Source organism: Macrobrachium rosenbergii, chromosome 2 (genome assembly GCF_040412425.1).
Source record: "Macrobrachium rosenbergii isolate ZJJX-2024 chromosome 2, ASM4041242v1, whole genome shotgun sequence".
In the NCBI taxonomy this organism is placed as follows: Eukaryota; Metazoa; Arthropoda; class Malacostraca; order Decapoda; family Palaemonidae; genus Macrobrachium; species Macrobrachium rosenbergii.
Window position 1 is genome coordinate 61,845,268 of NC_089742.1, and position 19,682 is coordinate 61,864,949.

A 19,682-nucleotide genomic window follows, 5' to 3' on the forward strand; every position below is an offset into this window, starting at 1 on the left:
GAAGCTTTTCAAAAAGAATAGTTGGTACATCATATGGGATATATTTTGTTCTTAAAGTTCCATTTGCTATTGATTAAACAAAGTCAGATTGTAAAGAAATTTCAGATTAATGCAGATAAGACTTGCAGGACAGTATATTATGCAACAAAATTTAACTTTTAGTAGAAATAATTAACCTTCAATTTGATCCATGATTATTCTCTTATTACATTGTTTAATGTTCCATATAAACCTGTCCTGTTAGTTATTTCCCTAAAAGAGAACTGTTAGTTTTAGTCTCTCTTTCTACAGTAGCTAAGGTCTAAGATGTAAGATTTTCCTTAGTTAAGCCATTTAAAAATCCAGAAGTAGAATATTTAGATTAATTTTATGAAATGATTTTTCCAGATGATGATATTGGCATTTTACACACACACATTCTCTCTCTCTCTCTCTCTCTCTCTCTCTCTCTCTCTCTCTCTCTCTCTCTCTCTCTCTCTCTCTCTCTCTCTCTCTCTCTCTCTCTCTCTCTCTCTCTCTCTCTCTCTCTCTCTCTCTCTCTCTCTCCTTGTGGCTTGAAATTAGGCAGGCATCCAAGTTTCAGCACACCCACCCTGTGGCTATCACAAGACCCTCAGTCCCACCTCCCCACAGTAGTACTCATGTGACTAAGTCATGTGGGAACAGATGCACAGAGTGCCAAGTTATCTGAATGTTCTCAGCATGGACACCCAATATTTAATAAAAGTTTAGAAAAAATTACAAAACTCACTAATTTCTCTCTCTCTCTCTCTCTCTCTCTCTCTCTCTCTCTCTCTCTCTCTCTCTCTCTCTCTCTCTCTCTCTCACACACACACACACACACAATTTTTAAATTGGTTGTGTAATGATCTGAAATATTCATTTAGTACTGTATATGTGTATCACAAAGCAAAGTTTCCACAATGAAGTGATGCTTAAACTCAGTTGTGAGGTGTTTGTCATGTTTAGTTTGTTATTTTTTCACAGTTATGTACTTGGTTATCCCTAGATAATAGTGTTTTCATGTATTTTAAGGATTGTCTACCATATGGTGTGTGTGTGTGTGTGTATATATATATATATATATATATATATGTATTTATACATGTATATACAGTAATATATAATATATATTTTATTTTTATGTGTGTGTGTGCATCTGCCCAAATATTTATATTTATAAATAAATTGCCCAAATATTTATATTTAAAAAAATTCCTATGCTTAAATATCATTTTAAATTTTGATTTCCATTCAGCTGTTTGTTATTAATTGTATTTCATTAGGTCATATTTTCTTATTAACATTACTGAATTATTAATCCTGAAGCTTTTTATCATTTATCACACTAGGCTAATACAGTATATTTAGGTGTTATTTTTTTTTAAGTAAAAAACTATATTCCTTATACTGTAGTTTTTACGGTTCTTCATGTCTTTTATTTTGATGTTTTCTTAGTTTTAAAGAGTTCCCATGTAGAGCAGATTTTGAAAGTCACACCTTTGATATGAACTAGTTTCCTGACCAGGGTACATTGGCAGGCTTTTTATATGTTTTTATCACAAGGATACTTAATGCAGTCTTTTCATTGAAACAAGTAAACACTAGGAACTTGTCTTTGCATGGATGCCAACTTTTGTCACGAGACAACCAGTCACACATTGGCTGCTGGTGGGGAAGCACTCCATGTCTGGCTCTCTCACATGGTTTGATTCTGTGCTTAGTTAACTACTTACTTTTTTGACATAGTTAAAGAAAGTGAATAAGGCATCTTCTGTAAGAGATCCTTTATATTCTGTTTATAACAGACAGTGTTTTGAATATTTAGCATGCTACAATTTTGGAATGGATTGACTGTGGAGTCACAAGGTATGTTGTTTCCTCGTGACCCTACGGACATGGCTTAATCATGTGGTGTTCCAGCTCTATCTGTTGATTATTGTCATTTAATGGAAGAAGCTGCCATGTACTCTTCAGATTGTTTGACTGTTGAAATGGGTTTGTTGGATGTAGGAACAGCACTACTACCCCTCGTGACCAGGGTACAGCGTTTCCACAAAATGTTATGCCATTGCCAGAAAGGAAGAGGAATTGATACAGACTTACATCTAGGCAAGAATTGCGGTTGTTGTCTTCAGGATGTAACTTGTAATGGTGTCCAGCCTTTATGTACATTTACACATATTTCCAGTGAACTTTGTAGAAAATATGACTCTGATGATAATGATACCAAAATGCATTCCAACCCTTTCCTTCCACATTCCAGCTCTTGCAGTTTTTTTGGAGAAAGAGCCCCATTCAGTCTGGAGAAAGATGCTATCAGAGTTCTCCTATTCCGTGAATGTGATCAAAGAGGCCGTAAACTTTTATACGATTCAAAGACAGTGGTACGAGTCCCTATTGCAGAAAGTGCATCATCAGGTATGCCATCATGTAAGACAATTTTCAAGAGCTCCAAATACAGTGGTTCATTCATTACATCATCGGCTAGTGGAGCAGGATCTTCTTCAGCACCAGCTACACATCCCACCTCCAAGAAAAGTTCCTCTGGTCATGTCAAATCGTCAGCGTCCACCTCCAGCTCCAAGTCTGATATATTTGCAGAGATAAATGGTGGATATGGTTATCAGGTAAGCTGTGTAACCTAAATTTACTGGTTATTTAATTTTTGTAAATACTCTTATTAGATAGTTTAAGTAGACCAATGAATAATACTTAGTACCAAAATAGAGTTCAGTATATAGTAGGCTGCAAGAGAATAAGTGGACCTTTTTAGAGCTATTTGAGTTTCTGTTATCAGTGAATTGCATGGGTTCCTTAATTTTGTTAATACAGGGTAGAATGATAGAATGATTACGTCATCCTGTTTAGTGAACTAAGTATGTGCCAGTAAAGCTGGCCATACATGTACATGATTGGCATCGGGTTTGTCCTGCTGGGACTAGCATGCACTCCACTACACTTGGGTATTGCCCACACACGCAGAGGACCTGCTCTACGTATATTTCGAGAGGGCAGATGAATATGCAGTGATCGTGCTCCTGTCAGTCTTTTAGATTTAGATTGTGTTAAATCATGGCACCAAGTAAAAGGAAGATTAATGCGATAATGACGAATACAAACATGAAATTTGCAAGAAAAAGCGTAAATATGGGTGAAGTCACGGTTGAGAAAGAGAGAAAAGAAATTTAAGAATGACTGATGATGCCTTCAGAGACCTTTTATACTCCTTTATACTACTGTATATATCATCTTTTTCTAGTACTCACTGACATTATTGTACTGTATTTCAGTTGGTTTTGTTAGCTTACAGTATAGCAAGATATTTCACATATATATCAAAATGGAGGCAAATAAAGATGTACAGATATGCGCAATGAGCCTTAAACATATACATTTATATGTCTGTATCAATGAACAAGTTAGGAACTAAATTTTATATCGAAAAAAGAACAGTGATTTTATTTTTATTATCAGCCTACAGTAAGTCTTAATAAAAAAAATATTTAAAAAATTTGAGACACTCTTTTATTAAATTGCATAAGAAGTAAAAAAATAATTTTTTGGGACATCAGGATTTTTTTACAATTAATCATGTCTACAAAAATAAAAGCGTGGGCCTCAAACATGGAAGGAAATGCTGCAAGAAATAAAAAAAAATTATTTCTTTTCTTGTAGCATTTCCTTCCAGGTTTGGTGCCCGTTTTTTATTTTTGTTAGACATTATTAATTGTAAGAAAATCCTGGTGTGTCTCAAAAAATTAATTTTTACTTTGTAGTGCATTTTAATGAAAGTATGTTTAAAATTCTTTTTATTTTATACTTTTTAGTTTTGACAGAAATTGTAACCGATGTAGGCTATGATTGCAGTTAACGAAATTGATATCCATTTACGGGGGGAGGAGGAGGGAAGGGAGGGAAGAGGAAGGGGAGGAAAGTAGAAAGGTGAAGGGAGAGGGAAAAGGATGAGGAAGGAAAGGGAGGGGAGGGAAAGGGAGTGGAGGGATGGGAGAGGGAAGGGGATGTGAGGGGAGGGAGGAAGGAAGATTGAAGGGGGATGGAGGGGAGGAGGGGGGGAAGAGTGAAGGGGAGGGAAGGGGGAGGGGGAAGGTGAGGGGGAGGACACAGCTAAATCAACACTTGATGTTGTGCTCTGGAAAGGGGAGGGGAAGGGGAGGGAGGGAGAGAGGGGGAAGGAAGGGAGAAGGTTGAAGTGGAGGGGATGGAAGAGTGAAGGGACACTTGAAGGTCAGCTGTGATTGTGGGGAGGGGAGGAGGACACAGCTAAATTAACACTTGGTCATAGAGGGGAGAGGGAAGAGGAGGAGGAGGAGGACACAGCTAAATTAACATTTGATCGAATACTCCAGAAGGGGAAGGGTAGGGGCATGGGAGGGTGGAGGACACAGCTGAATTAACACTTGATAGTATGCTCTGGAAGGGGGAAGGGGACGGGAAAGGGGATGGGGATGGAAGAGGGAAGGGGATGATGATACAGCTAATTAACACTTGATCATGTGCTTGGGAAGGGGGAAGGGGATGGAAGAAGGAAGGGGAGGGAAGAGGACAGCCACAGCTAAATTAACACTTGATCGTGTGCTGGGAGAGGGGTAGGAGGAAGGGGATTTGGAAGGGGGAGGGGGAAATTTCAAGTCCATTGGAAGGAGGGAACAGGTCAAAAATTGAATTACAAGATTTGACCCAAACAGGCAGACAGGCAGATGCAGAAGTCAAGTTGAACAAAAGCATGTAAAAAGGAGTCGGCCCATGCAAGACGCGCCAGTCATTTCAACATGCTGAAAGGATGACGGGACAGGCCAGTCTCACCAGGGCTGGTATCAATAGCCCCCATACACGTTAAAGACTAGCCGGTTCGTACCAGTTGCTATGAAATCAGCCCGCCAGTCACGTATGTGTATGGCCAGCATAAGTAATAAATTTATTGGAGAGTACAGAAATATAAGTTACTGCTTTGTACATTAAATTGGGAAACAAAGCACAGCTGTATTTTTAATCAGTGTTTTTAAATTGTGATGTGTGTAATAAGGGATTTCTGTTCTCTTGTGAGATTGGCTTTACTGCTTATTTTTAATTTTAAGATTCTGTCTTCCAAGTTGAGCTATTGAGCTAGAATAAAGCAACTTATGTATGAAAGTAAAAAGAAATCGATATTTTGAAATATTGTTCACAGATCTGCATCTGGGTTGGGGAATTACTAGATAATGTTCCATATTTCTCAGTGGAACATATAGATAGCTTTTTTTCAGTGCAACAGAATCTGAGTTATACCAATTCCTGCTGTTCAAGACTGAAAGGCCCCAAGGTGCATGCTCTTGCTATGTTTAATAAGTTTTTAAAAATATGTTTCACAGTATATTGTAGAAGCTTTTTATGTTAACTGCATCCTAATTAATCATAATTGATCTGAATAACAATTTAAGAGAGAGAGAGAGGGCAAAGTCATCAAGCAGTCACCAGGTTGCATAGAGTACAGAGGATGGTAAGTTTGGAAGTGAAAGCTCTGCCAAGAAAGAAGGGTCTAGTATATAAAGTGAAGTTTGTATACCTTAGTTAGTAGGGCCTGGTAGAAAGACAGAACTGTACTTTGTACCCCATGGAAGGTTTGATAAGTGGGATTTGACACTTCAACAGATTAAGTATTGAAAACAAGTGTTGTACACTGGATAGCCACAGATCCAAAGTGCCAGTAAGGTGAGATGATAATCATGAGGATGAATAAACTGCACAATCCTTCATTGCTTATAAAACAAGTCCCCTCTGACAATCAGTGCCAGTGAAAATACTTCTGTATGTTCATGAGGGACATTGCATATATAAAATGTTTTAAATGTACCTGCCCGAAGGATGGAAGCTGACATGTCTCTAAGGTCAGTTGATAATCTGACCGAACCAGAGTGAAACAGTACTTGGGACTTCCAGTGACTCATATGAAAGAAGAAGCGTGGAATTCCTGAGTGCATGACAAAGAACTCCTAAATTGGGTTGAAGAATGACATGTGATGAGGACTCCCTGAAGGAATGGGCACTGTAGTGACCTTGGAAACAAGAATAATCCATGACATTGAAGTACCCTGTCACAAGGTATCTGCTGGTTGGATCTGGAGACTTGTTAACCCTTTAAGGCTTCAAAATTCCACGAAAAGGAGGATGAACATCTGCTACAGCAGCAACAGTAGAAGGAGGTAAAAGAATACTAGTGTCAGTGGGCCAAAAATCAAGAAGGGAATATCCTTGAGGTGCAGAGTGACATCTGGACTAGAAACAGCTGAGTTTGAAAGAACAGCAGCGAGTGTATCAGGCAATAAAAAAGACTTTAGTACGTCTAGCACAGAGATGATGATGAAAGCTGGAGGTGGAGTAGGAGCAGGAAGAGTAAAAGGCTGAGGCAGTTTCAAGGTATCCCTAGAAGAGCCAATGGTGAACCATAGTAGTGTTGATCACACCCTGCATGGCAGAGATGATTTGATACCTCAGGTAACCCCAAAAAGCAGTGTGCAGACTTCAACACCACGGTGGGCGACTAGGCAGCAGTCAAGGCATGGGTAAAGTAGGGTCAGTTGCAAGAAATTTACTGATAGGAGAGGCAGTGGCAGAATCAGTAGAGGCAGAAGGAATGTCTCTCTCTCACATGAAGTTGAGTCCACTGAAGTAGTGGAGCAGCAGCATGAGCAGAGGGCTCGCTTAACTTTTCTGTTTTTTCTCTGTTGAGAGGTTCCCTGACAGATGCAGGAGGAGGCAGGGTGATGACAGGAAACATTGGTTGGGGAGATATCCACAAATGGATGTAGATTTCATCTGCGTGAAAGGCACCACTGATCCATTGGCCAATTATGACAAAGCTTATGAAAGTTGGGGCAAATACTGTTGACCCTTACAAGATGGATGTAGGAAATGGGAATTTTTTTCAGGGGATAGCATAAGCAAGCTAGAAACTTGGCCTGGCAACCCTGACACTTGAGTTGAAGCATGGTAAACAAGCAAAACAATAAAAAACCTAAAACCTAAAGTTGCACACAGTATTCGCTTTCCTAACAAATTAAATATAAGATACCCTGATTAATGTTACAAAGTTAACTGATTTTATCTTAATCACAAATTCATGTAATTTATATAATGAAGTACATACAAATTAAAAAACAAAAATAGGTTCTAAAAGTATAAGAAAACAAAGAACTGGAAGTAATTGGGTAATTTGAAGCTGAGAATGCTTAGAAAAATAACAGTGCTAGCATGGAATTACATTAAAAGACAATTAAAACTCCCTAACCAAACAGGAATAGAAAATTAAAAATAAAAATCAAACTCCTGAACTGACTACAAAATCAAGGAGATTTCAGTGCACACCCACAGTATTCCCATAGTGTCAGGTTTAAGGAGAAAAATTATCTTATCAGATACAAACACATTTTAAAAGAAGCCACAAAAGTATAAAAAATGAGGACAGGAATGTAATAAAGAAATGTGATGGCATGGCAGTGGAAAGGCATAAACAGTGTAATCCTGAGGGAGCAACTTAGAGATGATGTTTATGCGGCTAAATCCCACAGAAGAATGATGAAGCGTGAAGTGTTGTGTGGCCAGAAAATGGACAATAGAGGCCCCTCAGTCTTGAATTGTACGAGTTGAGGTGTCTGTAACTCTGTTACATGGAGGAAAGGCAATTTTTGATTGAAGGGGTGTATATTTAAAGAAACAGCCATATTTTTAATTATTCTATACAGGAGATTTCTTTCCAATAGTACAGTAGTATAATTTAAAAAATGACAATCTAGTGTATTTTTGCTCTTAATTTTTAGTTAAGAAGTTTGTACTGTTGTTTTGGCCAGTAGGTGGAAAATGATACAGTATGAGCTATTGATGACTGTACAGTATTCCAAACCTTTTCCAACATTGAGATCAAACTGTCTGTAAGATCTCAGATTTGATATACAAGAGAAGCCTCCTGTCTTAATGAAATAATCATTATTGTGTAACATAGTAATGCAAAATAAAGTTTATTTGTTCCTACAGGAATGTAAACTATCACCATTTATATAGAAGAGTCCTCCAGTGTTAGCTGGAATTAGTCATGAAACTTCATGACTTGGTAGTTAACTGGTGGTAGGAGGGTGAGGTTGGGAAACATCAACCTATCTGCTGTCACCAAGCACTTTTTCTTTGGCCATCATTGAGTGAGGACATCTTACTGCACTTCTGCTGACTGCCAAGTTGAAACTGTTTTTTTTTTTTTATGCTTGGTAACTTTTCCAAGGTTATGTATCTGCATAAGAAGAGCAAGCAACAGAGATGTGAAAGATGTGATTGAGTTGTGGTTGTTTCATATCCTGTGCCTGTAGATCCCTACTGCTACTGCTTCTTTTATAGCGGTAGGACCAGCAGTCCTGACCTTCCCTATGAAGAATGTCCAACTTGGTCTCCTTTGCAGTAGAAGAAGTTTGGGAACTAGAACAAGAGGGCTAAAAAGTAACCTTTGGTGTCATTGGTAGGAAATAATCTCCTCATGACAACACTGAACACCCCTCCTCCACACTGAAAGTCTTAAACAAATGTAATTTGTATAGTACTTTATTAAAATAAGAGCTTTTATTTTAATTCCACCTTAACCATTCTAACCACCTAATCCCTGAAGGTAAAAGAAAAAGTTCTTGGTGATGGCAGGGACAAGCGGTCAGCTACCTTGTTACCAAGTTTCAGTGATTGATTCTAGCTCATGCTGAAGGATACTCCTACATAAATGGCTTTTGTTTGTACACTGAGGAAAAATACAAATTACTTTCAAGAAATTGTTATTTTTGGTAAGATGTTTGTTTCTCATATTTTCACATTTGCAGTATCTGCAAGCAGAGAATGATACAAAGCAGTTGGGAGAGTTTGTGTTTGGAACAGTAGCATTAGCTTATAGGGGCTCTTGTTCCAAGCTACACATCCTTCAAAATCCCCAGCGGCTGTTGTTATCACGTTCATCACCTGCTCCGCGTTCTTACTTGAGGCCATCTTGCACAAGCAGGTATTTAGTTCAGTAGAATTTTATAAGTACTTTTCATTACTGTTGCTATGACTTGGATTTCATTTCATATGTTGTGGTACTTTATTTTTCAGATTTGCCAATCATCAGAAATAGAAGCTTGCTCTTTTAATTTTTGACTTGACATTAGAACAGACTGCTGAAGACTTTTGATTACATTTTTAGCACTCCATTTGCCTGATGTTGAGTATTAGATTTCTTAAACTCTAATAATCAGTTGTTTTCTGTAGAGGAATGTTGTTCCTTTTGATCTAGTAGTGAGGTTTATGTTGAGCATTGCTTTAGTTTATGAATATTGATATATGATACTTTATAATTTTTTATGTTGTCAAGTGCTGTTATGATAAGTTTCCTGTTAGATGCTTTTTGCCAGTATTGGTGTATGTGTCAGTAGAAAAATAAAGGTAATATGTATGTATTATTTTAATCAAGGCAAGTTGTAGGCCTCAGTCATAATATTTTTTCATTGCAACCTGTCAGTCATATTTGTTCATTACAACTGATCATAAGATGCCTTATTCCTTGCAGAATTGGGCTATCCCAGTTGCACCATTTTATCCTAAAATGAATGCACCCTTTCCATCTAGCCAGCCTCATACCCCTGGTTACATCCACTCTAATTTCATTGTGACTCCCTATCATCAACATCTCAACAGCAAACATTCATAAACTCCAAGACCTCAGACTCTCTTTTGTGTGACAGAAGAAGCATGGTAGTTCAGTGATGCTTGTGCCACTTGTAGTCATTGGATTGTATCTCTCAACTTGTATTTTATGAGTCTTCTTTGCTCTTAAGACTTCTGTCCATAATTCCCCAGCTCATTTACAGGAGGGCTGTATTCCAGCATTATTGTAAATATTACTTCATAAATTGTTCATTCATAATTCATCTCAACCCTTCTCATTTTTTCTCATGAATAAGTAATAAGAGTATAAGTTTCGCACCTTACCAGTGTGTTCATGTGGTTTACCACCTTATTGATAGTAGCTAACTGTTATGAAATTTATTTGTGAGATATGCTTCATTGCATTGTTAGTTATGTTCCAGTGATTGTTTCAATATTTTAAAAATTTTGTATTTCTCATGTTTTGTTGTCAGCATAAAAATAGCTGTTGGTTTGACATTCACGTGCAATGTCACTGTTAGGTTGGATATTGAGGGGTTATTGAAAGTTCTCAACATTCTTTCCTTTAAATTACAATCTACATTCTTTTATGTTATCGATTTTATTATTTGGTGGGTGCTATAAGACTTTTCTTGTTTGACCTTTAGTTGTGTCATAGGTTTTGTAATGTGGGGTTGGTCCTTACTCACTTGAGGTTACACTAAGGAAAGCTTTCCTCACTTGATTGATTTAATGGCTTATCTAGTTACTAGTTATTTAAATTAGTGTTAGATTATCTAACTTATCTCCATTTTTAAAGTGTTTACATGAAGTTTTTATGTTATTTTGGCTTGTTCCAAAAGGAGAGTTCATCCGAATAATAACAAGTCCTTGCTTTTATTTTATTATGTACAAAAAATGACACTACAGATTGGACATTATTATTAGCTAGTCCCTTTTTAAACAATTTTGATATTTTATAGCATCAGTTACTTGAGAACATTCTCAGTTCCTCTTAATATAAGAATAAGATTATCTTGAGCTTGAGCATTTAGTATTGTTGCCAATAAATTTCCAGTTGAATTTGCCTTTTGTATATATGATTGACAATAAAGTCATTTGCATAAGAGTGTTTGGAATGCAGCTGTGTTGCAAAATGTTAAAATTGTTTTAACGTTTTAATTCATTGTTACTCAAGCATCTGTACATGCATTTTTTTCTTTTGGGATGTTCTGTTTTGATTTTTTATTCTTACATTTCAGTGATCAAGGCATTGAAGACTCTTCTTTCAGTAGTTCTCTAAGCTCTTTGAGTGAAGCAGTGATCTCTCGCACAGAAAGCCTGGATATGCCCTATATGCATGGCATCCATAGTAATATTGGTCCAACCTGGGGAATAGATATGCCTCACATGCTGAGTACATCTCATAGTGAAGGAGATTCTGGTTTTGGAGGCCCTCCTTCACCATATGGATCAACATGTGGGTCATTTTTATCTCCTCCTTCTCTGCCAAACACACCTTTAGGGACACCGTCTTCAAGACAAGGTTTGAAATCTTTTATGGTAACTCAGTCAAAATATGTAAAATTACAGCAGTTTGAATGTGACTAGAAATTTTTCTTGTTTTGATTAATCATGTAACTTGCTTGATGAAACAAAATACAGTAAGTGTTTCAGTTTTACTTAAATATATTTTTTATTTTTTAGGATCAGGAAGCAGCTTAAAACATTCGGGAAGTCTTAATAGCCTGCAGCGAAGATTCCTCCGCAATGTCACTACCTCTTTAGAAGCCTTAGGACGAGAGGGCGAGATGAATGAAGACTCTGTTACAAGCTCTGGTCACCATAGTCATCGTACTACTCGCTTAGGGTTAGCTGTGATAATTGACATTGGAGGAGGCTATGCTGAAATGAATAAGTAAGACCTATATTTTTTCTATTTGGTCTTGAAACTTGAGTAGTGTTATTGTAGTATATATTTTTTTTTATTTGGTCTTGAAACTTGATTAGTGTTATTGTAGTATAACATATATCAGTACTTTAGGTTTAGAATGATTTACTTGTTAGAAACTTTTCTCATATGCTTTGAAAAGTCAGATAGACACAAGTTTCAGTATTTTAGTTTTCTTGTTTTATGTACAGACAAGTGGAAGACTGGCTGTTCTTGCATCTTAGTGTTATTGAAGCGTCTTTAAACAAACTACAGTCAAGTTTGGATGCTGCATACCTCCATCCAAGAACATTTGCTTCAACAACCCATCAAGCTGTTTCACAGTTACAGAAGGTTTGCATTTTATATATGTTTTACATTTACAAGTGATATTATTAATTGCATATATACTTTGGGTTTTGTTGTTTGATGTTGATGTGCTTATAATATTTCCCAACAGGATATAATGGATTTGGTGAGTGGTCCAAGATTGTGTCGACCAGTATGGTTAGGATTGCTTGGGAGGTCTTCATCAGCTGAACGCCAGATGCTGTGTAATCATTTTGTGGACACGCTTGCATCAGTTCTTGCTAGTTTTGACACAAAGCATACAAACTTGTAAGTTTACAGTATAATTTTTTTTTATACTGAATTGAAGATAACTACCCACATTTAGCATGGTAAGTGTAATAGAAAATGATAGAGATATCCATAGACAGGAAAACATACAGGGAAAGAAATTTTATAGTGTCATAAATGATAAAAATTTATAGATTTATTGTAAACAAACATTAACTACCCATCATTTGTTAGTACTCATTGGTAAAATCAGTCAGTCTGAAATTGACTGTTTTTTATTGGATTATATTATATACAAGGTTTGGTTTAAGCTCTCATATCTGAGGTCTGCAGTGAGTGACTAGACTGTACCTACTGTGAATTTTCAGTGACAGGAATTAGTTTTATTTGTAATTAAAAGTTTCCCTTATTCATAAAGTAAATTTCAGTAGGCTTCTTGGTGTCTACAATAAATTTTTTCTAAAGCACAAGACTTACTAAAATCTGAGGATGTTGCCTTTGCCTCTACCAAGTTTTCTCTTTCCATGAAAGGAAGCATTAGAATAACTAATATTTACCTGGTAGGCCCAAGATTTCTGTTACCAGATATATTGAATAGTGAAAAGGGGATAAGTTAAAAATTGCAAGGAAGAGTGAAAGAACAGAATAACCTAGATATCAAAGTTATAAATTATGTAAGCAAACAGAAGTCAGGGTAAACTAAAGCAAATTAAATTAGTATGTAGGTGAGAAAATAGTTACTGTATTCACTTAATGGATGTGCATCATGTCTTTGCTGAACTTGTTTAACAGTTTCTTTACAGTCATACATTACTATTGCTGAACCTTTTATAATACTTTTTTTTTCGTGTCAACAGCTTTGTGAGTAAGTTATTAACTGCAGTATTAACTCACCATCTTGGTTGGGTGTCAACTGTAGTACCTGGGGATTATTTGCCTCTATCACCAAGACTGGCATCTAGCACGAGAAATGGCAGTTGCGGGATTTCTTCTCAGCCCTCAACAACAGAAGACAGCTCTGCATACCAGGCAACATGGGTAAGAGTTACAAATTGAAACTGGAGGTTGGATATCAGTTAAGATATTTGTTTTTTAAACTGATGTTTTAGAATTCTTTTAAACAGTTGTTGTGCATTATTGAAATACAGGAATTTTAAGATATAGTCCACATTTACTTAAATTATTATAGAAGTTATGGAGTACAGGGACATATGAAGGGTCACTCATTTTTCAAATTTCATACCTTACAGACTCCTTTACATATGTAAGGTGTGACATGCATAAATTCAAAGGTACATACGCCTTCAGAAAATACAAATACCAAAAAAGATTTTATAAATATTGGACCAAAAATGAAGTTTAATGCACCCATGATATTAACTCTTCTGCTTGCTGTTAAAGCATTTAGGGCAAAGGACTTAGGTGTTTTTTTTTTTTATTCATATGATGAGGTCTTGAAACAATTAGAAAAAATGAATTATGATGCACAGCAAATGGAAGACATGTAGAAAAATTTACAGTACCCTTCCTTGTTCATTGTGTGATTACATCCTGTTATGGGTATTTTATACCTTATCATAGTACTGTATCTCATTGAGTTAAAAGCTTATAGTAACTATCACTAATAAGCATGTGAATTATAGCCCAATATTTTGATGCATTTTGTGTTAACAGTGAATTTCTATTTCGTCCGTGCTAATTGACCATCATCACAGTGCATTTTTCGTTTTGTTTTTGCTCATCTTTTTCAAGTAAATATATGTCATGCCATACTCTGTGATGTATTTTATGTTACAGTACAACTGTATATTAACCATCACTTTGATGAGTTTGCAAATCAGACCCCTATGTATTGATCATATGTCTGTAAGAAAATGCTTATTATTCATCATTACAGCATATTTCTTATTATTTTGTCATTGCTGTATTGGTAATTTTTAAGTGCATATATATTTTTTTATAGCCTATCATAGTATTTTTTATATTAACTTATACATGTATAAATAAACTTTGATGTGCGAAATGTAGTCTCATGTTCTGCTGTGAAATGTAGCCCTTTATAACTTTGAAGTGCCTAAAAAATCTGGACTTGAGCTTTACCTGGAGTATATGACAAACTAAAGACTGTTTGGGAACAAAAAGGGGTGAACATTTTGTAGAAGTTGATTATTAAATGAAAGTACAGTACCGTATATGGTAATGTATGATGAAAATTGATTCGATTGCCCCGCATTTAATTTTTTAAGCTCATACCTAAGAAAACTTCTCCCTTGCTCTCCATCCCCTCTTCATCTGCTGTTTGTATGATCTAAGTCCCTGTGTGCTTATCGCCAGTAATATTTTTGGAAATTATCCATATTTGATTGTTTATTATGAATGAAAATGCATTGCTTGCTTATTTTTATATCTGATAATATTAGGCAGTTATTAAATATAAAAGTTGAATGAGGACAGTAAATTGTTTTGTTGTGTTTTACATATACCAGTGTCAGAAACATAAATTATTTTATAATTATATACGATATTTTATTTATCTGTAACATTGATTTAGTTTGTAAAGCATTATTTCATCTTTTCATATAGTGAACTATTTTCATTAATAGTGTAGGTACTTGATATGAACATTATGTTTTTTTTATAATTTAAAAAAATTGCCCATAACCTGCTATTGGTTACTGTCCAGGCTTTGCTAAATTTTACTTGGTGAGCATCAGTTGCCTTTTTTTTTTTTTACATGCCATGCTAGTATACATTGTTTTGTGAGTTATACTTAGCATCTACTACCATGTGTACAAGTGTTTTCATAATGATGTGAATAGGGATTAATGGACTTCAGGCTTGTTCATCCAGTGTACATTTTCAGCATATGTAAGGGGTTGGGAAATGTAACCTTTATGTATATGTAAGGGGTTGGGAAATGTAACCTTTATGTATGTAGAGGAGACACTGTGTAGATACTTAGTGAAGAAACTCAGTACATTTTTGCACTTCAATGCCTTCCTTGTTTTTGTGTGATGTATCTGTTTTTATAAAGTTGAGATTTACTACTGATACTTTGCATGTCTTTTTTTGTGTAGGTGGAACGTTTAAATGAGTCTCATCCCTATAGTGCAGTATGGGCTCAATTATGTGAGTTAAGTGGTGCTGTTGGATATCCACCTAAAGCAGCCAGAACCATTCTAGTTGGGTCTAACTCTACACTTCTCACTCAACTGCTCACAATACTCTCTTACGTCATTCGCTGTTCTCAGGTAAACAGTATTTTCAAAATATTGTTTGTGGTTAAAATTAATGCTTTTTATGATATTTTCTATAGAGGCACATAAATTAAATGTACCTCAGCTTAATGGATTTCATTACTCAATGGACTTGCCTGAGCCCAGTAAAATATTAAAAATATTTTGTACTTACCGGAGAAATTCGGTAAGTACGATAATATTGGATGGAGGACCGAGCATACCTAAGTGGACAACTCTCATCCTTAGCAGATAATATACTAAGTAAACTAGAGGTATCAGACAGTGAACTAATGAATGCATGCACGTGACCAAAGTTTTTGTGTTTTTTGCCTGTAAGAGTGGATGGTGAGTGAATGAGCGAACGTACTCACGCTGACTGATGTTTTCTTAGCTGTGCTTGAGAGGGTGGACAGTGAACAAGCACATGGACACATGTGACCAATGTTTTCCTCTTTGTGCATCACGTTGTGAATAAATACATGCTTACTATAGGCCCATATTTCTCTCTCTCTCTCTCTCTCTCTTTAGTACATTATTTTTATTGACATTGCTGTACAGTACTGCACTTTACAGCAATATAGTATTACACATTTTTCAGTATGTGTGTGTGTGTGTGTGTGTATGTAGGGTATACACATGTATGCATCATGTTAGGATAAAGTATGCTCTTACAATGTGTTTGTTCTCTCTCTCTCTCTCTCTCTCTCTCTCTCTCTCTCTCTCTCTCTCATTTTCTGTTTCTGTAAAGACTCTAGGGTTACTTTTTAGTGTTTATAGTTTTTTATATTGTATTGGTTTGTACACAGAATTCTAAGTACTTTGTAAGCGTAAATAGTTACAGGTATGTACATATAATTTTTTTATGCAATTCATTTTGCAGATATATCACTGAATCAAATGATGAACACATCAGTGTTTTAAATTGAATGATGATTACAAAATACTGATTAGGATAGCCTATTAAGTACTGTACATATGACGTTGCCATATGCTTTAAGTTATGCAAGTCAGCCTTTGAGTACTCTCATCATGTCAGTTATATGCCAGTCTTTAATACTTACCAGGAAGGGCAAACCCCTGGGTTGTCTGTTAAGCTGAGGTGACAGTGTAACTGCTAAAGACTTTTTTAGGTTAAGAGTGAGTCCATTTTCATGATTGTAAGACTTGTTGAGATTTGGTGAACTGAACTTTGTTCTCCACATTTAAAAGTTGCATAATACCAATATTTTAGTTTGGTAAATAGATTGTGATTAATATTCTTTGTTGTTTATAGATTTTATTAGTTTGGTAAATAGATTGTGATTAATATTCTTTGTTGTTTATAGATGTAATTTTTCTTACCACTTATTTCCTCTCTTATAGATAACAGAGCAAGATATGCAGTCATACAGAATTGGAGAAAGTCCAAGTCCAGAACATCAGCAGCCTTGTTTTTCTCGCACATCTTCTGTTGCCTCTGTAGTGACTATTGTAGAAGGAGGTCAGAAAGATGGCCAGTCACAAATTCGCCATAGTTCATCTGCTAAACTACACCGAGACTCAAGTATCAGACGTAGTTGGAGGTTAAACAGGGAGAATCGAAGTAGCAGGTTCTCTCCACTAGAATGTCGGACGAATAGTGGTGATAGCACAGCAGAAATGGTTGCAGGAGTTAAGGGCCTCAATTCAAGTGATGAACAAATAGGATCTGTGGTTGATAGAGGAAATAAAATACAAGCAGAAAGTTTGCCTCCAGCCCATTCATCAAACAAAAAAGACAAAGAGGTTTCTTCTAAGTGGATGCTTAATGATGATGTTGAAATTATAATACCTAGGGAGAAATGTGCAGAAACTTTTAGTACCAAGATTAAAAGGGAAACTGGGACCTCAGTTGATGTGGAAAAGTCCTTGTCTACTTGTAAGACTTCTACAAATCTTGCTTTATTAGTTGATGATTGTGAAGCTAGTCCTAATGAATCATGCCCTGTTTATTTTGGCAATCATCAGTTAAAAACTTTCCATGAGCCATTCTCAGAACGTTTGTATCCATCATTACATGACTTAGATGACCACAAAGAAACATTTGGTGCTGTAAGTTTAGAACCTGATGTCATTAGTGAAAAGGTACAAAAGCTCTTCAGACCTTCAAAGTGCAATGTGTCTCAGGAATGTAAAGCTTTTGATGAACAAATAACACAGCTACCTTCAATTGCAGTTTCTCAAGTACCTGATGAGAATGGTTTCAAAGATATGGTGTTGACAATAAAGGAGAGCACAATTAATCCTGCACACAGTAATAGGGCTGATGCTTCTAATCCTGGTTTTCTTAATAGTGATATACATGCATCTTGTTCTTTCAGAACAACCTCTGTCTCTGATAATTCTCAAAACTATAACGGGATTGTCCATGTGAATCCAAGCCCAAGTGACACAATTTGTGAAAAGAAATCTTCTAGTAGAATAATTCCAGCCAAGAACATTAAACCAGAAATAGAAGAAGGGGGCAAAGTTTTGTTTTTGTTGGGAGATAATGAAAGAATTGAAGGATTGAAGAAGTATTCAAAAGGCTCTCTCCTGCAACCAGACAGTTTAGAACCAAGCTGGATTTCTCTGGGGCCACATAATACCCCAGTGATAGGTTTTGAAAAGTTTGACAATCTTGCCAAACTTGACCAAACAAACCAGCCGTTAGAAAATTCAGTGACACTACCTGTAGAACCTGTATACACACAGATCACAAGTTTGCCTACGCCATTAGATGTTAGGAGGATAGTAAGGACGAGAAATGTGGGTCGTGAATCAGCTTTAGATTTAACATCATTTGAAAGAGAAAATGTTATATATCCCTCCTTAAGTGAGTTGAAATTAAGTTCTAAGAGTGGTAATAGTCCGTTATTAAAAGAAAAGAAGGAAATCTTCACAAAGACACACCGAAGGCGGCATAGTGATCCAACAAATGGTGATTGTACTGTGAAAACACCTTTGTGTTTCTCTCGTTCTTTAAAAGGTGTTTTGGAAGAACAGGCTGCAGATATTAAAGCTCTAAGCGAAGTTAAAGAAGGTGCTGCTGGGAGTGAGTGCACTCTGCAAAAGGTCTGTGAATGTTTGGATAATACTTTGAAAGAAGAGACATCTAGTCCTGTAGAAGTGACTCCCAAATTGGTATGTGAGAAAAATGTAGATTCTCATATGACGGACAGTACTATAGCAAAAAACACAAGCCCCAGTGACGACGAACCTGTAGTTTTACAAATGCCCAGGTATATTTCTATCTTTATCATATTGATTGTGTTTTTAAAAATGAATTACACATCTTATATTAATTTGTGTCTAAAGGTTATTTGTTGTTCATACAGAACCCATCAATTATATGAAACCCTCGTTCTCTGTCTCAGTTTCCCTAGGCTCATGAAATCTGATGTCTTTTGGATTAGGGAGTCAGATTAGCTAAGAGTGGTTGTTGATGCTTGCATGCCTGTGATACATTGGTGGGTAGTAACTATCCGTCTCATTGGCTTGCATGTCTTATTATAGTAAACACTAGTGCAATAATGCCCCCCTCCTTCCAGCTTTGCTTTGGCAGTTTGAATAGTGAATTTATTTTTACTAATTTTTATTCATTCCTTTCAGTTCTTTTTATCTTCACCTAATGCCATTCAATTTTCTCCCATTTTTCATCAGAATGAGTTCTTAATAAGTGATTATTTAGAGGTAGTGTCTGCAGACATTTTTTTGCATTATTGAATTTTCCCCTTTCAGTACTCTATATAGTTGATTATTCAGTAATTCTGTTCATTTGATCTGATGTAGGAAATAAATTTCATTTTTTTGAAATATACAGTATTAGTATTTTTTGTTGGTTAACTGTTGCATGAGCTAGTTGGCAAGTAACAGTAAAAGTTAAATTGGAGGGGGTATCTTGTTTGTTGCTAGCAAAGTACTAATTTTTTATTTGTATTATTACATTTAACCCTTTTGCTATGAGCCTGTTTTTGCCCCTAATGATGAGAGCAGCGTCTTACTTATCCCTTAGCTGACTAATTTTCTCCATTTTACATTTGTACTTTGATTCTTTGTTATTTTCATTACTGTTATAATATTACACTGCACTCTTATGCTACCATAATGTTTTATTATAGTAGAGTGAAAACTATACAAATGATATGTAAGTAATTATTCAAATACTGAATTATGTAGCTTTTATTGGCGATTCATTTCAGTGTGATACTTCTCAAATCATGGAGTAAAGTAACATCATTTTAGTTATTCAGTATGAAAATCTTTATGACAAACTTTGAATGCTT

At 35.9% G+C, this 19,682-nt stretch overlaps 1 protein-coding gene across 3 annotated transcripts in view; it reads left to right on the forward strand.

The window, feature by feature from the left end:
• LOC136847763 (folliculin-interacting protein 2) overlaps positions 1 to 19,682 on the forward strand; it is a 33,757-nt gene that overhangs the window by 3,975 nt on the left and 10,100 nt on the right. For 2 of the 3 annotated variants that reach the window (XM_067119649.1, XM_067119667.1), the window contains exons 2-10: positions 2,267 to 2,630; positions 8,853 to 9,028; positions 10,914 to 11,197; positions 11,359 to 11,569; positions 11,794 to 11,935; positions 12,042 to 12,199; positions 13,018 to 13,198; positions 15,238 to 15,411; positions 16,762 to 18,638. In XM_067119649.1, coding sequence (XP_066975750.1) covers positions 2,267 to 2,630; positions 8,853 to 9,028; positions 10,914 to 11,197; positions 11,359 to 11,569; positions 11,794 to 11,935; positions 12,042 to 12,199; positions 13,018 to 13,198; positions 15,238 to 15,411; positions 16,762 to 18,638 — 3,567 coding nt within the window. Of the gene's footprint in view, positions 1 to 1,657; positions 1,707 to 2,266; positions 2,631 to 8,852; positions 9,029 to 10,913; positions 11,198 to 11,358; positions 11,570 to 11,793; positions 11,936 to 12,041; positions 12,200 to 13,017; positions 13,199 to 15,237; positions 15,412 to 16,761; positions 18,639 to 19,682 lie in introns of those variants that run through there. The other variant, XM_067119656.1, reaches the window with a different exon arrangement.